The sequence below is a fragment of the Rhinolophus hipposideros genome (genome assembly GCF_964194185.1).
Source record: "Rhinolophus hipposideros genome assembly, chromosome: X".
In the NCBI taxonomy this organism is placed as follows: Eukaryota; Metazoa; Chordata; class Mammalia; order Chiroptera; family Rhinolophidae; genus Rhinolophus; species Rhinolophus hipposideros.
This window is the reverse complement of record NC_138046.1, coordinates 8,270,415-8,289,997: the sequence shown is the minus strand read 5'-3', so window position 1 is coordinate 8,289,997 and position 19,583 is coordinate 8,270,415. Positions and strand designations below refer to the sequence as shown.

The following is a 19,583-nucleotide window of genomic DNA, read 5'->3' as shown; positions in this document are numbered from 1 at the left end:
CAGAGGTTGCAGTCAATTAAGTCATCCCCGCTTGTTTGAGAATCCCTATCTGAGGTCCCGGGCATTGTGGGGCAGATACAAGTCATCCCTGCTGTTCCCTGCCCACATTCCTGACCCATGGGAATGATAAAGAGTTGTTTTATGCCACTACATTTTGGGGGTGGTTTGTTACATAACAAAAGATAATTGAAATATGCAGTTACTGAAGCCATCAGGACAGATGAGATCATTTGGGGGGAGTGTGTAAGAGATGGGAGAAGTTAAGAAAAAAACAACAGAAAGGTAGCAGGGAACAAAAAGGCTATCATGTCATGAAACCCAAAGAATAGTCATCGTGTATAATGTTAAATGCTGCTCACAAGTGGAGATAACTGAAAAACACCTTTCTGTTTTAGTAACCAGGGCAGTGGTGACTCAACAGAGCAGCTTCACTGAGAGCAGGTAACAAAAGTAGAATTCTTACATTAATAGACAAGAAGTAGGGATGAAGAACAAAGGAGGATTGGTCTCAGACAGAAGGGGGGCCAACTTTTGCCTATGACAGAAGGGAAGGCAGAGACTGTGCAGATCCCATGAATTCTTTTGATATGGGGAAAAAAAATTTAGGGAGTTCCCTTCTGAGGCTTTTTGTTCTTCCTTACCCTAGACGGTTGGAGGTGTGTTTTGTTCCCAGTCTGTGCTCTTGGCTTACCTGGAGGCCCCTGCCTGGCACCAGCACCACTTAATCCTCTTAATTTAGGATCCAGCTTTAACCACACTGGGCCTGGGGCTTGGCAATGAATCTCATCACAGGACACGCTGCCCCATGAAGCTCAGGCCAAGGATATGGTGGGGGAATTGAGGTCACTACCAGACCTGAGAGTTTGGCCTCCTAGCTGTCCTTCATTGGTGTTTAAGCAAAATTTTTTGAAGCTGCCAACCCATCTGGTTTGTGTGACAGGCAACCAAAGAATGGGGGTTTGTATTCCTCGGTTGGGCTAGTATGGGGGCCCCAGGACGTGGTGACATTCAGGAGTAGAGCGGGACGCCAGGGCAGCTGCTGGAAAGGGCACTCTGTTGACTTGGCTCTGATCAGAACCCCATTTTACCAATGAGGAAACTAAGTCTCAGCTCAGGGGAGGGACTTGCCCCACATCGCACAGCAACTGTGGTGGGATTGAGCCCTGGTTAAAATCCAGGTGTTCATTTTGAATAAATTTCAAACTCTCGGGGAACTCAGCAATGGAAGCACTGATGGGAACAGCGTGAGCTTTTCTCTAAGACTAGGGGAATGGTTTTCAGAAGCAAAGTGATTTCTGCAGTTTCTCAAAGAAACAAATATTGGTATCAGGCAGTTTCCCTAGGGAGGCGGCCATGTGTGCCTCATGTGCTTGTTCTGGGGGTATGGTGAAATTGGGCGGTGACTGGGATTGCTGCAGATGGCATCCATCAGATGACCACAGGGCTGGACATGCCCTGAGGGTCAGACTGTCCAAGTCCCTGATTGTATTTCAGACCAAACAAACTTCTATATGATTTGAAATGCTCTCCCAGGAGATTTCCCCCATCTCTTAGGATTCAGGTGATTTCCTCAAGCAGATCTCATGAGATTATTTCCCCAATTTTTCCCAAGTCTGTAGTAAGGGTCACCATACATTTCTCAACACATGGATCAACCAACCAGATACTCATTCTCCCTCTGCCTAAAAACTATTTCCTAAGGGGATTCTTTCCTAAGGGAAATAGTAATCAATGGAAAAGAGAAAGCCTTTAGAATTGCAATGAAAATATATTTTTCTATTTCCTGGGAGTGGGTGAAATTTGCAGAGCAGGCAATACAGGCATTTCCTTCTCTGTCATATTGGGTAATAAGACCCCTGAGTTAATCAAGCTGTATTTTCACCTGGGTTCCATTTTGGATCACTGTAATACCCTGTTCCCCCGAAAATAAGACCTAGCCAGACAATCAGTTCTAATGCGTCTTTTGGAGCAAAAATTTATATAAGACCCGATATTATATTATATTACATTACATTATATTATATATTATATTAAAGACTGGGTCTTATATTACAATAAAACAAGATCAGGTCTTATATTAATTTCTGCTCCATAAGATGCATTATTGCTGATTGTCCACCTAGGTCTTATTATCGGGGAAACACGGTAGGTGCCTTGTTCTGGGTGGGTATACATTTTTTTCCAACATATTCTAGTGGTATTAAAAAGTGGAAAGTAAGGGTGGCACAAGAGTGGAGGTGAATGCCAAGAACAGAGGACCACCTGTGTTAGGAAAAGAGTGATCTCCAGCCTGAGTACAATTCAGAAAGAGTTTAATAAACAGCCGCGGAACATTGCACCAAAGCATTTGGAAACACAATTTCTACAAAGAGGCAAAGGTCAGGCTTCCATTCTAATTCCTTAAGACGATCATCAACAGCCCCACCCCCACCCCCCACCCCCCCATCCCCACATAGCCACAACACTACACTCTTCTAGTCATGAAGTTACTTACAGACACAGTATTAGGAATAATGGGACGGGCATGCATTGTCCCAGCAATGGCAAGGAAGCAGGGGATGGGGAAGGATGGGTGAAAAGGCATCCGGCAGCTCAGGACAGACCCCTTGGGAGCTTTGTTCAGGGGGTGGACAGGGAGAATCTGTTTTTGGTACCATCTGTGGCTTTACTTTGGGCTTCTAGGATACTCTGGATGAGTGGCTGCGGCTGCCATCTTAATCTCATTCCCTTGAGCCGAGACTATTAGAAGTGGTCTCCTTGGGGTAACACTCTGTAACTTTCTACAACTACATTTGAGACCCAGCAGGCTAAGAAGAGCAGCTGGGCAAACGGCAGTGTTTGGCTCTGTTGGGGGAACACTCAGCAGTGTTAGCAGGACAAGTCATTTTTCTGTTAATTGTTTTTGTCATTGAGATTTATACATATGAATTGACAGTCACAGTTTGCTGAGAGGGTTCAAAAGAAGAGTCCTGAAACACATGAAGGGGAGCCCCGGGGTCTGGGTGCCTGGACGCTTCCTAGGGTATCCAGTGCTCTGGTTGCTGCGCCTTCACTATCTACTGTTTGCGGATCATGCCCTTGATGGCCGTCTCCCGATTGACATAGGTGGCCCAATAGACCAGATTGAAAATGGCGAAGAGCACAGGAAAGATGATGCGGGAAATTTTGTCAACCTTGCTGACACTGTTGTAGGTCTTGGTCTCAGTCGGGATGTCCTGCACGTAGGTGGTCTTGGGCGAAGCAATGAGTGTCGGGGTTGAGGAGGCACTGGCAGTGGCGGCCTTGGAGATGGTGGCGAACTCAGTGTCCTTGGCCAGGTTGATGGGATAGGTGGTCCCCACGATGTTGAAGGTGGTGCTGGTTTTCTTTGTCGGGGCTGCTGGTGTTTTCTTCTAAGGGCCAGAAAAGGTAGGGGAGAAGGGGGCACAAAAGAAAAGCTAATTAATTCTTTACACAGACCACCTTCAGAGGCTGTGGGGAGGAGGAACCACGAGGAAAGGTAAGAACTAGGGGCCATGAAGCCAATAGCATTGAGTAGCCAGGTTTGTCTCTAGGGCTAATTGAAGATGAGTTTGCTAAGAGAAAACGTGCATCGTCCTGGTTTACTAGCTATGTGGCTTTGGCCAAGTCGCTTCTCCTTTTTGAGCTTCCGTTTCTTCATCTGTAAAATGAGAATCACAATATTTGGCAGACTTGTTGAGAGGATCACATGAGAGAATGGTGGTAGAAATCACGTGAAAACTGTAAAATGTTAGTCACATGGAGGGTCCTATGTAATCATGTGATTTGATCCTCGCAGTAACCCTAATGAGGTAGGTGGGTCAGATGACTCCCATTTGACAGATGAGAAAAAGCCTCAGACTGACTGGCAGAACCCACAAAAGCCACCTGGGCTCCTGACTTTTCCCCGGGGCTGCACTGTGCTGTTTTCTATAGACGCGAGACCCTTTTTGGTTACCCGAGAAATAACTCCAAAAGGCTTCAACCATCAAGTGGCACATCTCCTGTGGGGAAGAGAGCTCGGTGAGTCTGAAAGTCATTTCGTCTTAGAGACACAATAAATACTATGGCATGTTTACATGCATCATTACAACAGTACGTCACCCGTCATGCACCGTAAATGTGTTCAATAAGCTGGGGGGAGCACACCAGGGTTTTCCACACTTGCAAGGCTTCAGGCAGGAGCCACAGCCTCCCCAGGGAGCTATGCAGATGCTCCCTCTGCCACAGCAAAGGCAGGGACCACTGGGGGAGTGCTAGGATATTCCCCTTTGGATTTACTTTTCCAGAGTAAAACAAAAAACTCATTGGGAAACAAGCATGCACACATGTGCCCATTTGCTCTCACATCTATGACCTGTGTATACGTGGACCCTCCATGTAGGAAACAGAAGAAGAGACAAAGCTCAGGCCTGGATTAGAAGAGAGAGGCTGAGGAGGGGAGGCCCTGGGAGCAGGCCAGTCCCAGCCCCAGGCCAAAGGCAGCGGCCCAGCGCAGTCTGCCGTTTGCTGCCTCACTCCCCACTCTGGCCTTTTCTTCCTTCCATCCCTCTTTGTTTCTAGGGAAAAGTGGAGACAGATGAGCTTCAGAAATGCCCAACAATATCTGATGAAAAGTGTTGCCTAGTTGTATCGCCCGAATTTCACACATCTCACCTTTCCTCAGTGTTACTTTGCTTCCCAGCGTCTGCGTTTTATCTCTTTACTCCCCTTCTTCCTACTTTTTTCTTTCCTGGGTTTCTCTGCTTCCACCCTCTTACTGACTCCTTTCTCCTAATCTCTTTCAATTTCTTTTCTTCTTTACTTTAGTATCCCCATCCCTTTAATCCTTTTTTCCCCCTTTAGAACTCACTGCCATTTACTTTCCTGATCGTAATAATAACTTTTACCAAATATTTACTGAGTATCTACTGGGCCAAGAACTATGCTAGATATTTATGGACAGGTGGGAAGGTTAGAAGATGAGTCAGTTTTAGCCCCTTTTTTCCGGGAGCCCACAGTCCAGCAGGGGGGAGAGCCTTGTGAACACGGGATTGCCACACAGTGTGCTCAGAGCTATCAGACTCGAGCAGAGTGTGATGGGAATTTAACAGAGGGCGGGACAAAGTACCTGCAGGTGTTGGAAATGGTGGCTCAGAGAAGGCAATGACCTATGTGAGCTGGGCTGCAAAAGAGGAAGACGCAGCACAGGCCGAGGATACTGCTTGTCTGAGGTGTGACGTGGAGTGTGCTTGGCTAAGTAAGGCCTTGGTTGTCATGTTCTCCTCTTCTGCCTGCCTGCGCTGGCTTCAGGGTTTTCAATCAGCGAGGGGGAGTGGGGCAAATGAGGGTGTGTTAGTTTAAGTAAATGAACAGTCTGACTAATAGGACATTTAAAAAGCAGTGCTTTGAGGATTGCAATCACATTACAAGTGGAAGGGGGCAGGAATAAGGCTTCCAAAGGTCTTGTAAATGCTTTAAATACTACATGGGACTCCTTTATAATTAGCAAATTCATTGTGTGACTAGACACCTGCTGCTAAATGTCCCTGCTATTAAATAAAAGAGCATTTTATGTGTTTGCCCACTTACTTATTACTTCGCTTGGTAATCTTCTTTTTTCATGGATAGACAGAAAAAAAAAAAAAGGAAAAAACCTACTACCCTGACTTTGCTGGAAGCTTTCCCATGTTATTTCCTTTAGTTATCTTATAAACTGGTTATGACCAAGTCTCCGAAACAATCATTCTGAACAACAAACACTGTCTTCAGCTCCATGGGCACTTTGTATTCTACGGGTGGGGAAAAGCAGCGGTTGATTTAATTGCAGATTTTATAAGTAATAAAGGAAATGGACATTTTGATTTCCCTCGCACTTTCCCACATGGTACATTTTAATCAGCCAGTATAATTTTTTTTAATAAAGTTGTCAAAGAAGGAAATCAAAGCAAAAGTTGTAAGTGTCTAGAAGACAGGGGGAGGAGGCAGAGATTAATGGTTAATATTTCTGCATTTACTTTTCTGATACTTTACTTTTCTAATACTTCTCTATGCTCTGGAATTTGAGGCATACAAATTCAAGTGACTTAACTTTGAGTTGCAATTCCATTCCTACCTCCTTGTCTAAGTGCCTAGTTCTTCCGCACATGATAGATGTTCACTGAAAGAAAAAACGACCCCCCACCCACTGAAGATTCTCCACGTGATTTGCAGTTTGTTCCTCCTGGGTCTTGACTTCTATACAGAGAGCACATCTATATAATTCAGCCTGGAGCGATTCCCCTACCACAAAACTGAAACTGACTCATCCAAATTCCCCCAAGCAGTCTGAGCCCAGGACAAGGATACTTTCCCTTCTAGAAAGCTACCTCATGTGGGTTTAGGATGAGGCAATGAAAACTTCTATGGACCAGTGCATGTCCAACTCAAGAGTTTTTCTATTGTTTCCCGAAGTACACTTTAGCTGTAGCTCTGAATGTCCCAAAGACCCAGCCAGAACTGCAGAGTATATGCAGATGTCGCCCAGTGCCTCTTTGTCAACCTCCCAACAGCCACCCAATTTCCGGAACTCCAGTTTTCAGAAGTGGAGCAAAGTAATAGAGTGTATGCTATGTGGGATTCAAAGACGAATCAGAACAATGACAACAACCCCCCCCCACCGCCAGTTTTTTAAATGGGCAAAGGACTTGAATAGACAGTTCTCCAAAGAAGATGTACAAATGATCAACAAGCACATGAAAAGACACTCAACGTCACTAGTTATTAGGGGAAAGCAAATCAAAACTATAACGAGATATCACCTGGCACCCATTGGGATGCCTACTATCAACAACAACAACAAAACCCAGAAAATAAGAAATGTTGGCAAGTATGTGGAGAAACTGGTATCCTCAGGCAAATATTGGGAATGTAAAATGGTGTAGCCACTATGGAAAATGCTATGTTGGTTCCTCAAAAATTTTAAAATAGAATTGAGATATGACCCAGCAATTCCACTTCTGGGTATATACCTCCCCAAATTGAGAGCAAGGTCTCAGATATTTGCACACCTACTTTCACAGCAGCATAATTCCCAATAGCCAAAAAGTGGAAGCAACCCAAGTGTCCATAGAGAGAAGAATGGATGAACAAAACATGGTCCATCCATACAATGGAATATTACTCAGCCTTTAAAAGAAAGGAAATTCTGACACAACTTGGATGAACCTTGGGGATATTATGCTAAGTGGAAGAAGCCAGATACAAAAAGACAAATACTGTGATTCCACTTACACGAGGGTACTTAAGAGTAGTCAGATTTATAGAGACAGAAAATAGAATGGTGGCTGCCAGAAGAAGGGTAGAAGGAAGAATGGGGATTTGTTTTTTAATGGGGACAGAGTTTAGGTTTTGCAAGATGAAGACTTCTGGAAATTGGTTGTACAACATTGTGAATATAGTTAACACTACTGAACTGTGCACTTAGATTAATTAAAAAATAAGAGAGAACTAAAATATAAGGGAGAAAGCACAAGAAACATATGGAGAGTCATAAATGAGTCACAGGAATTCAAAAGCAGAAAGGAGCATGCGGAATTAGGAGGGCGTCAATCAGCCAGTAGAAAGGGGAGAAAATGCAGCTAGAAGAAAAGTAATCCCTTGCACCAGTTTTCTGAGAGGGTGGGAGGTATCCAGAGTATAAGTGGCGAATTACGTGGGGCCAGATCACAGCTAAGGAAAGCATAGATGAGATTCAAATACTATCTACGTATGCTTTGGTGGGAAGAAAAGTAAGTTAAGGCAAATGTCATACAATGGCTTTTACATTCCCCATGGAGAAGGTGTAGGGGCTAGTCAGGATTTAAAATAGATTATAGGGAATAGAAGACAGAACTGCTTAGGGACACAGGGAAGGGGTACAAGGCACATGTGAAGTAGCAGCAGAATCTAAGAGCATAAGCTCATAAATGTGAGCAATAGTACGTCAATGTCTGTGGATTTTTTCAGAGAGAAGCACCAGAGTTGAACTGAAGTGAGTGAGGAGAGTGCTGGGGAGTGACAGCAGTGTACTCCATGTAGCCAAGACTGGACAGAAAAGCAAGGAAAATAAGCAACTGTGGATTTTGAGAAACTATAGAGATCATTCATTCACTTGGTAAGTATTTACTGAGTGTCTACTACATGGCAGGTTCTGTGCTAGGTGCTGGGGGTACGGCAGTGAACAGGAAAACATGGCCCCTGCCCTCAAGGAGCTCTCGCATTTCAGAGAAGGGGGTCATGTGATAAACATGTAAGCAACTAAATATATGCAGCAAATGCTAGTCAGAGAAAGTCTCTCTGAGAAGGTGAGCAAAGATCTGAATAAAGTGAGAAAGCAAACCATGAAAAGATCTGAACAACAAAACTTCCAGAGAGAAAATAGTAGTGACAAAGCACTTGTGGTTGGAATGAGAATGGCTTGTACAAGGATCATCAAGGAGGCCACTTGTGACTTAAGTGGGGTAAATGGGGGGAAAAAAAAGTTAAGAGATAGTATCACAGATCTGGGGACCAGATCCTGTTAGGCTTTGAAAGCCATGGTAAGGATTATAGATTTTGATTTCAGTGTAGCGGGAAGCCATTCAAGGATTTTGAGCAAAAGTTTTCTAATTTACCATTTTATTTTATATTTTTTAAAACTTTTATTTATTTTAAGTGTGTTTTTCCAGGACCCGTCAGCTCCAAGTTAAGTAGTTGTCGCAATCTAGTTGTGGAGGGCGCAGCTCATAGTGGCCCATGTGGGGATCAAACCGGCAACCTTGTTGTTAAGAGCACGGCACTCTAACCAACTGAGCTAACTGGCTGCCCCAATTTACCACTTTAAATGATCATTCTAAGTGTTGGGCAGAGAATGGACGGTTATGAAAGTAGAAGAATAAAATTAAGAGGCTAATCCAATGAGGATAGTGAGAGATATGGTAATTGAATGCAAAGGAAAATATCAAGGAACTAAGGGAAAAACAGGCAATCTTAATGTATGAGAATCCAGGTGAAGATCTGGAGCTTCAAAGGAGACATCTTTAGTGTAAAAGATGGATGATTAATGGTCTGAAAGCAGTATTGGAGACCAAGAGGATGAGAACTATACTTGTAGGAAATGGGAGTGAGACGATCAGCAGCTTCTGCCAAGCAGTGGGACGGATATCTCAGCTCAGAAACGGCTGTTAGTTAAGAGAGGGTTAGCTGCAGGGGTCATTCAGTCAAGAAGCTGGTGGAGCCGAATGGCATATTTTCCAATGAACGGGAGTTCCTGGGGGAAGTTAAGGAAAGTTTATGAGGGGTAGGAGAATAGATAAGTCTAGAGAAAGGCGCAGCAGAGTACAAGGCTATGAAGTGAGGGGAGGACACATAACCACAAAGGGACTGACAATTTGAGCACTGACCAAGGATGACATGGAAGTGAGCCCTGTAGAAGAGATGACCTCACGTGTCCACAAAGAAGTTATCGTGAGGCTTTCTGATACCAAGTAACAGTTCCAAACATACTAATGCCATTGGCTGACTTAACTGTGGTGGCCTTCCTAGCAAAACAAAACAAAAACCAAAACAACAAAACACTAGAACAAGTATTACAGGTAGTCCGGTTTATTCATTTCCAAAGCCCTTACCTACTAGTGGAAACAGTAGTTGTGACTGGTTGGGGGCACAACTCAGAGCTCATGTGATAGAACTGATGTCAGGCTCAATTCTAGTTTGTGACGTCAGATGGGTCATTGAATTGAAAAACAAAGACAGAACTTAGAGTGGTTGCGAATAGTGTAACGCAGTTGTGAAAATCCTACATATGAAATGAGCATGGAGAGAATATTGTTGGTAAGGTGATGAAGAAAAATAGAGTGAGATGGCCAGGTGGGGTGAACATCAAAGTTCAAGGCAATTTGTGTGAAGTCAAGGAATAGGTAAAGCCCTGGACGCAGCAAGGAAGGAATGGAAGGGTGGCTTCCACTTGCAATGGCAGCTAAGGAAGTAGTTTCCTCAAAAACCCAGCCAGCTTACGGTTAAAAAGAGAAAAAATATTGAGAGAGCATTGGTTTTCTCTCTCCTATGACCCTGAGCACTTGGTCCTGTATCAGGGCTCTGTGTGTATATATGTACATATACCTTACTTTCCTCCTTAGACCATCAGCAACTGAGTACTAGGGTCATGCAATGTTTAGTCTGCATCCCACAGATATTCCAGAAATGACTGTTGGTTTTGTTTGTTTGTTTGAATTGATTCACCAGTGGTGGAATATGATTGTTTTCAGGGCATTTATGTCTACTATAGAAGAGGATGGGAAGACAACTTAATCCACAGTGACTTTCATTCATCCCAGAGAAAATACCAATGGGTGACTTGATTTGTGGCTATGCTCACAGGAATGACCCCATAGGTTTAAAAGCATGCATGGTAAGAAACGAAACTTTTTCAAGATCTGGACAGAAGTCGAGCATGTTCTCTAATGTGAAATATGATAAAATATCATTCCACAGCACTCAAATAGTCGTATTTGAAAATTAGAAAAAGAGCCTAAGAATGACTGTTTCCAAAATTAAGGTAAGAATTGATGAATATTTTAAAAGCAGCTCTAAGAATAATAATTATATTCTTGTTAAATATACAGATTTATTTTTTCTTTTTAATTTGCTTTCATTTTTAATTTTCAAAAATTTAACCAAAGTAATAATATAGTTTTTACTAAAATAGAACTTAAAGGCTTACAATGAAAACCAGGAAACCCACACCCCAATGCCCCCCAACCTTGTCCAGAAACAAGTAATTATTTTTAATTCTCTTAGTTGATACTTCTAATAGTTATTTCTATACTTCTAAATAATGTGCTTTTACGTTTATCAGTTTTACACATAATCATCTTTTCATGATAATGATTTGCCTCAACTTGTGCAACCTTTCTTCCATCCTCCAATAAAATTATAGCAATATTTTCACTTCAATCAATAATCAGTGGTGATGTCATTATAGAGTACTATATAAATATCTCTAGCCTCCTGCTCCAAACTTAGGACTTGCCCTCATTTATCTCCTCTGTCAGACACTCTCTTTTCTGGATCCAATGTCTTTCTCTTTATGTTTTACTCTCGTTTTAACAGAACATATCCTCCAATATCTTCAGAAGGTGGAGTGCTGGGGAGTGACATTTCTGAGTTCTTCTAGGTCCAAAGATGACCACTTATTTACTCTTTACGTAACTGATACTACTTTGGCTAGGCTTAGGATTCTAGGTTGGAAATCATTTGTCCCTCCAATTGATGAGATTTCCTGCTCCACTATCTTCCGGCATCCAATGCAGTTGAGAAGTCTGATGCCATTCTGCTAATAATTTCTTTGTAGATAACATCTGTTTTCTCCTCAAATCTTTTTAGACTGTCGCTTTATCCCTGATTTTCTGAAAATTCATGTTGATGTGCCTTTATGTGAACGTATGAGGGCACTTTCAATCTGGAGGCTTATGTCTCATTTGTAACAAGTGTCTTGTATTAGTTCTTTAACTTCCTTCAGTCCCTTTCCTCCGTTCACTGCAGCTTCTGAGTTGGATGGCCTTTCTGGATTCATCCCTATGTCTCCTAGCTTTTCTTTTACATTCTCTCTCTCCCTCTCTCTTACTCTTTGCCCTGCTTGTAGGGAGATTTCCTCCAGTTTATTTTCCCACCTCTCTATTGAAAATTTCATTTTGGCAATTCTTTTTAATTTTAAGAGCTCTTTCTTTTCTCTGATTTCCTTTTATATTAGCATTGTATTCCTGTTTCACAGATATATTTACAAATATAAGATACCAGTTAGTTTTGTTTTTCTTAAATACTCTTTAATTCCCTAAATTTTCTCTCTTCCCTCCAAGATGAGTTGGTTTTGAGTTTTGGGTTGTTTTTTTTGTTGTTGTTGTTTTTCAACTTTTGCTTTTCTCTTTCACATCGCAAACTTCACTTTGGTAATCCTTGCTGTCTCAATATTATTTGGCAAATAAAAGATATCTGTCTCTGCTCAGTGTCCCTGAGCTGGATTTGTTGATTGGTAGACTATGATTTTAAGACCATCAGTTGGAAGCAAATCACTTTATGGGGTATTCCCAATATGTTAAGGACTTTTCTTTGGAGACATTCAGCTTCTTTAGAAAGAAGAGAAACTTCTGCTGTTCCTCTGGAAAGTATACATCTGGTTGCAGACATTTCATGTTGGGCAGGCTCTGAGGTCTTAACTACTCTGTACACAGACTTTTAACCAACCCCCTTAGTTGTTTTATTCTCTGCTGTACCTAGCACCTCCAACACCCAGTTTCTCTGGGATTCTATCTTATTCCAGATTGCTGAATCAGTTCTTATTCTCCTTCCACATTTATTATTCTAAAAAATGCATTAAAACTCTTGTCTAACTGCAATCCCTTCTCCAGTTCTTCTGGTGGCTGTGGGTTTATATCTATTTTATTTCTTTACTCTTATTGTAGTGGGATCTTTAAAACAAGCAGTGCTAAACATGAAGTCGATCCTCAGAAGCCCACACATCATCTATTTTTCAGAGTGTTATCATAAGCTACTTTTTTGTCTTCATTTGAAAATCAAGTTATGTCTCCACCTGTTCCTTCTTTTCCTTTACAATATCCCCTGTTACATTTTATCTTATTCTTCATCATAGTACAGATCAGAAATAGATTTTTAAATCATTTACATTATTTTTAAACAGTTTCATGCTTACCCATTCTAGCTCTATGAAGTAAATAAGGTCTAATATGTCTCTCTAAAGTAAGAAAAAAGAAACTGAAGTAAGTTAAGATTAAATTCCAAAATGTTTACTTTCAGTGCACTTCATTTTGTTTTCTGTGGGTCAGTGGTTCTCCGTGTTCGTTCCTTCACATTGTAGCAGTGTAGACAAAGTATAGCATCCTCACATTAGAGATCTGTTTTTATACATTCCATAGGTTTTTTTTCAAATCTCATAATTAACTTCTTTTAGATAAATAAATTGACATCAGAGAGGGACTGAGGAGGAAGACTGAGATCATCATCTTTGCAGAAGAGTTTTAGACAATTCTTTTTTTCATTCTCAGCACTCTTTCGAATTGGGAAATGGTCATCATTTTTGACATCTACAGCCTCTTAACAATCTACTCTAGTTCTCTCTCTGCCTTCACACCACCCACATACTTCTTCTCGGACAGAAAAGTACAAATCTATCACATTTTTCACAAGACATCCCTGATAGCCCTTCAGAAATCTGAAATGAGCAATTATCATTTGAGGCATTTCTTCCTCCTCCATTGTAGTAACAACCAAACTGGAACAGTGTGTTTAAACATGGCCCAACCAGTACAGAATAAAAAGAGCTTCCCAACTCATTTACTCTAGGTAATTCTTAACTCAATCTCCAATCAAATTTGCCTTTTTGAGAGGTATATCATGTGGAAAGCTTACATTAAATTGGCTTCCCCCTGTATCTCAGCATCTTATTTATAATATACAATTATTAAGTTTTTCTATCCCAGAACTATTTCTCTATCTATGTGTAAGAACTTGTTTGATTTAGCAAATGTTAATCTTTAGATTTTAGCCTGTTCTCTCAAACTTCAGAAATGTTTTGATTCATAATTCAGAAGATACTCCTCTCCAACCAATGTTCACTAACGGCAGCTTACAAATTTGAATCTGCTGTCTTATATGTCTTCATTTGAGTCATTGATGATCACATTTAAGAGGGAAGGGTCAAAGATGAAGACCTGTGGATTATCACAGGGACATCCATTTAGGTTGATGTCCACCCAACTGTCAATTCTATTTGACTCCAATTGATCAACCAACTACATCGGCCTGAGTGTAATATTTTTTCAACTGCTGTTTCTTCTTCATGAAGGCATAGTTTAAAAAGTTATGCAGATGTCTTGATAAAGTCTATGCTATTTCCTGTCACCAGTCTAGCAGACTTTTCATATAATTTCTTAAGATTAGTTTGGCATAATTTCTTCTTAGTGAACTCAGGCTGGATATCAGTAATTAGTGCTAATTGGTCTTAAAACATCTATTTAATGATATAATCTAGGGACCTTTCAGTTTAATATGTCAGAGTGAAGACATCTTCCCTTTCTTCTCCTCTCTGGAACTAACCAAAAACTACAAGGAAAATGAGATAGAAACTAAAACTCCATCTTTGATGAAACTTGAATTTTTAACCCTGATCCCCCAAAGTAAAAGCTCCCAAATACAGTAAAACTTGGATCAGGGTGAAGAAGACACTGGATTCCAGGCTAAGAATAGAGTCCTGACACACTGGAGGCACGATCTGAGGAAACAAATGACCCCTGTTTTGAAACAAATCAGTTTTTTGGCTGGTAGTGAGACTAGCCTGGAACACGGTTTGGCTATCACATAATGGCAGAGGAGGTAGACACTGAAAAAATGAAAGGATATAATACTACACTCACTCACAAGCATACACCCCTGCACCTAACACAGAGGGCTTTCCTTTGAGCAAGGGAAATTTCTTGCTAGTTAGAAGCAGAGTTACAACTACAAAGAGGCATACTCATAAGAATTTATGTAGACAACAGATGGTGCTCCAAATACTCACTCTCAAGTATTCACTCTCAACTACTCACTACTACCCTACTCACTCTCTCAGTCCCTCCGCAAAATGATACTTTCACACAAAGCAGGGCTAGTAAAGAACTTCTCTAATGAAACTTCAAGTAATAACTGAAAACAAACTAATATGGTACTGATGCAAAATATAAAGGATTGTGGAACAAGACACAAAACAAACATAGGACAGATTAAAACTAAGTCAGCAGAGATCATAAAATTAATGTAAGGAAAAATAATACTACCATAGAAATGAAGGTGAATAGACACTCGTGAAAATGGTCACAGGCATGGAAGACAGGCTTGAGATAAATGAGCAAAATGAGAGTTAAAAATTATTAGAGCAAAGTGGTAGACAGGGAAGACAAAGTTCTATGATATGTGTACTTCATGCTTCTAGGAAGAGAATACAACAAAGATGTGTTTCAGGAAAGCTTTCCTGAAACAAAGACAATTGTGAATCCTTTGGCTTAAAGGGCAAAATGCTGTCCTGGGAACAATTCACACAGATGGATCAAGATATATCCTTGTAAAGTAACTGGAATTTGTAAGTAAGAGAAACATACATATTGGCTTGTAGGCCATAAAATCAAGTCCCCTATTATGTGAGAGATTCTCGGGCTGGTTTTAAATTTCTCCATAACAACATTCACTGCTAGAACTGAGTCTAACCGTCAATGTCTACATGGACACCAGAGAAAGAAAATGTGACCCACGAACTGTAAAATAGCCCAACTATCATTCAGGTATACATACAACTGACAATTTTACACATGCAAGATAGTAGGAAATATGGTTCTCAAGAGCCTTTCTTAAAGAAACTTCTAAAGCATAGCCCAAGGGAACCAGGCAATGAATGGGAAAATCAATAAAAGGAGTATTTTGAGAAGAGAGCCATTTAAATGCAGAACTATGACTAATCAACTATAGGAATTATGGCTGCATAAAAGCATGTAAATTATATAAAACTTGACAATTTAGAAATAGTATAACAAACAAAACTTAGGAGATGACACAGACTGGTAGAGAGAGAAGGTAAAAGGTAGGATAAGTATACTAATTTCCTTCTACCTTGTAGTGGGTGAGGGGTCTTCTGTTCATAGCTGATAAATCAAGTATTAGATAGGTAAATATGCTTTCAGGACACAAAGGTAACAACTAGACTAAGTGTAATAAACCAACGAAAAAATTCCTATGGTAGAGTAGATGAAGTAGAAATACGATTATTTCTTCATAATTTGTAGCAAAGAGTTGATAAATTCTATCAAAATAAATAGCTAAAATCTATTCTAAAATTTTGCCAACTCATCGGTCTGTATTCTATGGAAGACACATCTTTTCGTCCAGTTTGAAAAAAAATTTTCATGATCTTTTCTCCGTGATTCTTCAAAGTACTGGAATGTTTCTGGGATCACATCTGCCAGATTTTTTTTTTTCATCTCTGGATAATCTTCATCTAATCTATATCTAGAGATCTGAAATCTTTTAAATCAGCCAAAGACAATTGAGTTCACTGTATTCGTGTTTTATTCTTACCAATTCCAGTTGGTTTATTTTTTTCTCTCTCTTTTCTTCCTTCCTATCCATCCACCAATCCAACTAAATTTGTTCTGTTTTTACTATAAGTCAGATGCTGTACAAGGATGCTGGCTAGTTAGAAAGATGATGCAGACAAGTCTTTGCCCTCAAGAAGTTCAGACTAGGGAGTAGGCAAATAACTCGAATACAAATAAATGCTTTTAATATCAGGGGCACCTTCCCCACTCTGCTCCCCAAGAAAAGCTAAAGCTATCTGGATGATTCTGGAAAGACTCTGTGGAGAAAATAGCATTTCATCTGGGTCTTAAAGAATGAGTAGGTCTTCACCAGGCAGGAAAAAAGAAAAGAACATTCCAGGTAGAGTAAAAACTAAACAAAGACACAGAAGGAATGATGATCACTGGCTTGACTGTCATGGGAACATACTGGAAAGTGAGGGGCAGAGGTGACCCTAGAGATTGTTCCTGGGGTTGAAGACAGAGTCTACTCTTCTGGGTGACTTTGTCAGTACAAAGGGGTCCCCTTGAGTCTAGCAGTATCGCACTTAGGTTTGGTCCCTCACCACGAGACATCAACCCTCTACAGTACCCACCCTCCTTTCTTTGCCCCCAGCAAACACTCCACGTTGCCAGGAAGCACTCCAGTTGAGAACTGGATTGATCACCCCAGTGAATAGCACACAGCCCTGGCCAGTTCCCACAAGCTGCAGGCTACCCACTCCTGGTTCCAATACAGTTCTCGCAGGGAGTGCTTCCCAGCCCCCATCCTTGCTTATCTCACCTTCATCTCCAGGGCTTCTGGCACCTTCTTGCCTTCCCAAGCCCAGCTCCGTTTGGTGAAGTAGTTGACGGTGGCAAATTCAATCAGCGCAGAAAATACAAAGGCATAACAGACAGCTATGAACCAATCCATGGCCGTCGCATATGCCACTTTAGGTAAGGAGTTTCTAGCACTGATACTCAAAGTGGTCATGGTGAGAACAGTGGTGACACCTGGGGAGAGAGAAGAGAACCAGTTGCCTCTTACAGACACTTATGGCACATCTGACGAGATCACCAATTTCCTACTTAAAAGGAGGAGCTATACCCCACTGGAAAAGCACCTTTCAGGTGGAAACCAGAGAATGTCAAAATGGGGTGGTTCTACCCCATCCCAATTCTCACAGTAATAGGAATCTCCAGTACAGCATTACTAAAAGTTGTCCTCTGGCCTCTGCTTAAACATTTCCATTGGAAAGTCAGTAACATTTCATTGGAAGAGAGCATTTTAATTAGAAAAACCCACCTTATGAGCTGAAACCTGCCTTCCTCTAGCTCCTAGCCCACTGACTGATCTCAGTTCTTTGTCTGGCAACACAGGAAAGAAAAGCCCGTTCCCTCCTCTTTGGCCACAGTTCCTCATGAATCTGTTCATCTCCAGAATGAACACAGCCAGTTCCTTCTCTTGCTTCTCCTCCTCCCTCATTCTGGTATTTCTCTTCAGAACAGCCCAGAGCTGAGCCCAAGACTCAGGACATGGTCTGAGGTCAGAAGGATATTCATTCACGTCCCGAACTGTGGACACAATTCGCCTTAATAATGCAAAAAACTATTGTGGAAAGTGGTTCTTTAGATACATCACAGTCTAGGTCCTATTGAGCTTCGTGGACAACCAAAGCGACTCCAATATTTATTTCTTGTGAGTTTTTGCCAAACCGCAACTTGCGTTTAGATCCATTGATTCTTTTTCTTGGTATTATTAACCTAAACTTAAGGCTTTCCTTTATTCACTTTTAAATTCTATTTTAGTTTTTTCTAAGCTGTTCATATTTTAGATATACAGCTGAGTTATATAGGGTTGTGGTTAACAGTATGAGTTTTAGAGTCAGGCTGAAACACTGGCAATCCCACTTTCTATGATCTTGAAGAAGGTGTTTTACGCCCTCAGCCTCAGTTTTATCATGTAGAAAATGTGCGTCATGATACCAGACTCAGAGATTTGTTTGGGGTCCGGTGAGATGATGTTTACAAAGCCTATGGCATAGTATCAGGCACATGGTAATCACTCACATAGTAGCTTCTATAATGAACATTAATCTTATTTATAGTATTGTCATATGTTTAATTATAGTAGTATAATTATAAACACATTTTCACAATATTGTGGTAATTTTATAATTGTTAGCAACAGTAGTCTAGTCTTGAATACCTCCACTAGAAGTTAGAAGTCCTGAGTTCTGCCACTCACTTGCTTTGTATCTTGGGCAATTTCCTTAATTTCGCTGTGCCTTCATTCCTCTATATAGCTATATAAGTGCAAACCCAGACTGGAAAAGTCTCAGTACAGTTTCAACAGACACCCTAAAGGAGCACTAACGCATAAACTACAGAGCGTCATCAAGGCTGATTAGCAAAAACACGTTTTAAGCCGTGTCAGGATTCAGCCGCAGGGCTGGTGCCTATTAACGAATGATCAGAATTGGTGGCCTTGTAAGCTCTGAGAGTGGACCAAAGGCTCAGTAACCTGCTGACCACACTGAGCGAGGAGTAATTCATGGGAGAAACAAGTCGCCGCATTTCTGGTTTTGAGTGGATGCGGTTGTCCCCTCCTGGCACATCCACAGCAGTTTGCCAAATGCATGGACAGAGAGAACTACACTGAAACACAAGTGTGTCTGTGCCATATTTCAGCAGAGACTTTTAGAGTGCTAGCCTGTCTGGCTTAGAATTGTTATCCTGTGACAAGCTCTTAGCAAATCCGAGCTGGGAACACTCTCAATAAAGCATTTGGTACACTTCATGGATGGACAAAGAGGTTTGGCATTTTAAAAGAGATCCAGGCCTGCCACTCAGCGCTTCTCTTTCCAGACGCTTCTGCATAGTTATTTTTTGGTGACTGCCCCGCCTCACTTCCTTTGAGAGCTTCTAAAAGTCTAGTACACTTCCTTGATAACACATGTCTGTTCCACCAAACCGGGGAGTTGCCTGAGAGCAGGGGCCGTGGGTAACCCGTCTGTATGTCCTCAACCCCAAAGACATACATGAGTGGGACTGCCCGTGCCTGCTCCCATCAGTGAATAACGCCCTTTTCCCATAGTAACTATAGCGCTGTTATTCTTATCATAATATACCATATTTCCCTGAAAATAAGACCTACCCCAAAAATAAGCCCCAGTTAAGAAAGATCTCAGACAGATGGACTCATTGAGTACGTCACGACAATGTTCCAGAAGAAGATGACGTGACTGTAATTGAATAAATGTAGATTGTTGTACATGAAAAAAAATAAGACATCCCCTGAAAATAAGGCCTAATGGAGCAAAAATTAATATAAGACCCGGTCTTATTTTCGGGGAAACACGGTACTTCTGCTTTCCCCCAACATTAACTGTCTGTTTTGTGTCTTGCAGAGTTAGGCCCTAGGGATACAAAAACTCAAACATTTCAGACTGCAGCATTCAAAATGAGCACTCACTCTTCCCAGGAGACAACCTGAGTTAATCA

The 19,583-nt window shown here is 41.3% G+C and overlaps 1 protein-coding gene across 3 annotated transcripts in view; it reads right to left on the bottom strand.

Moving 5' to 3' along the window:
* Window positions 1-2,296: 2,296 nt before the first annotated feature.
* The window catches only part of GABRA3 (gamma-aminobutyric acid type A receptor subunit alpha3), a gene marked incomplete at its 5' end in the record, with an annotated part of 191,770 nt that continues 174,483 nt past the window's right edge, over window positions 2,297-19,583 (bottom strand). For all 3 annotated transcript variants that reach the window (XM_081042973.1, XM_081042971.1, XM_081042972.1), the window contains 2 exons: window positions 2,297-3,392; window positions 16,882-17,093. In XM_081042973.1, coding sequence (XP_080899099.1) covers window positions 3,057-3,392; window positions 16,882-17,093 — 548 coding nt within the window. In that variant the 3' untranslated portion in view covers window positions 2,297-3,056. The remainder of the gene's footprint in view (window positions 3,393-16,881; window positions 17,094-19,583) is intronic.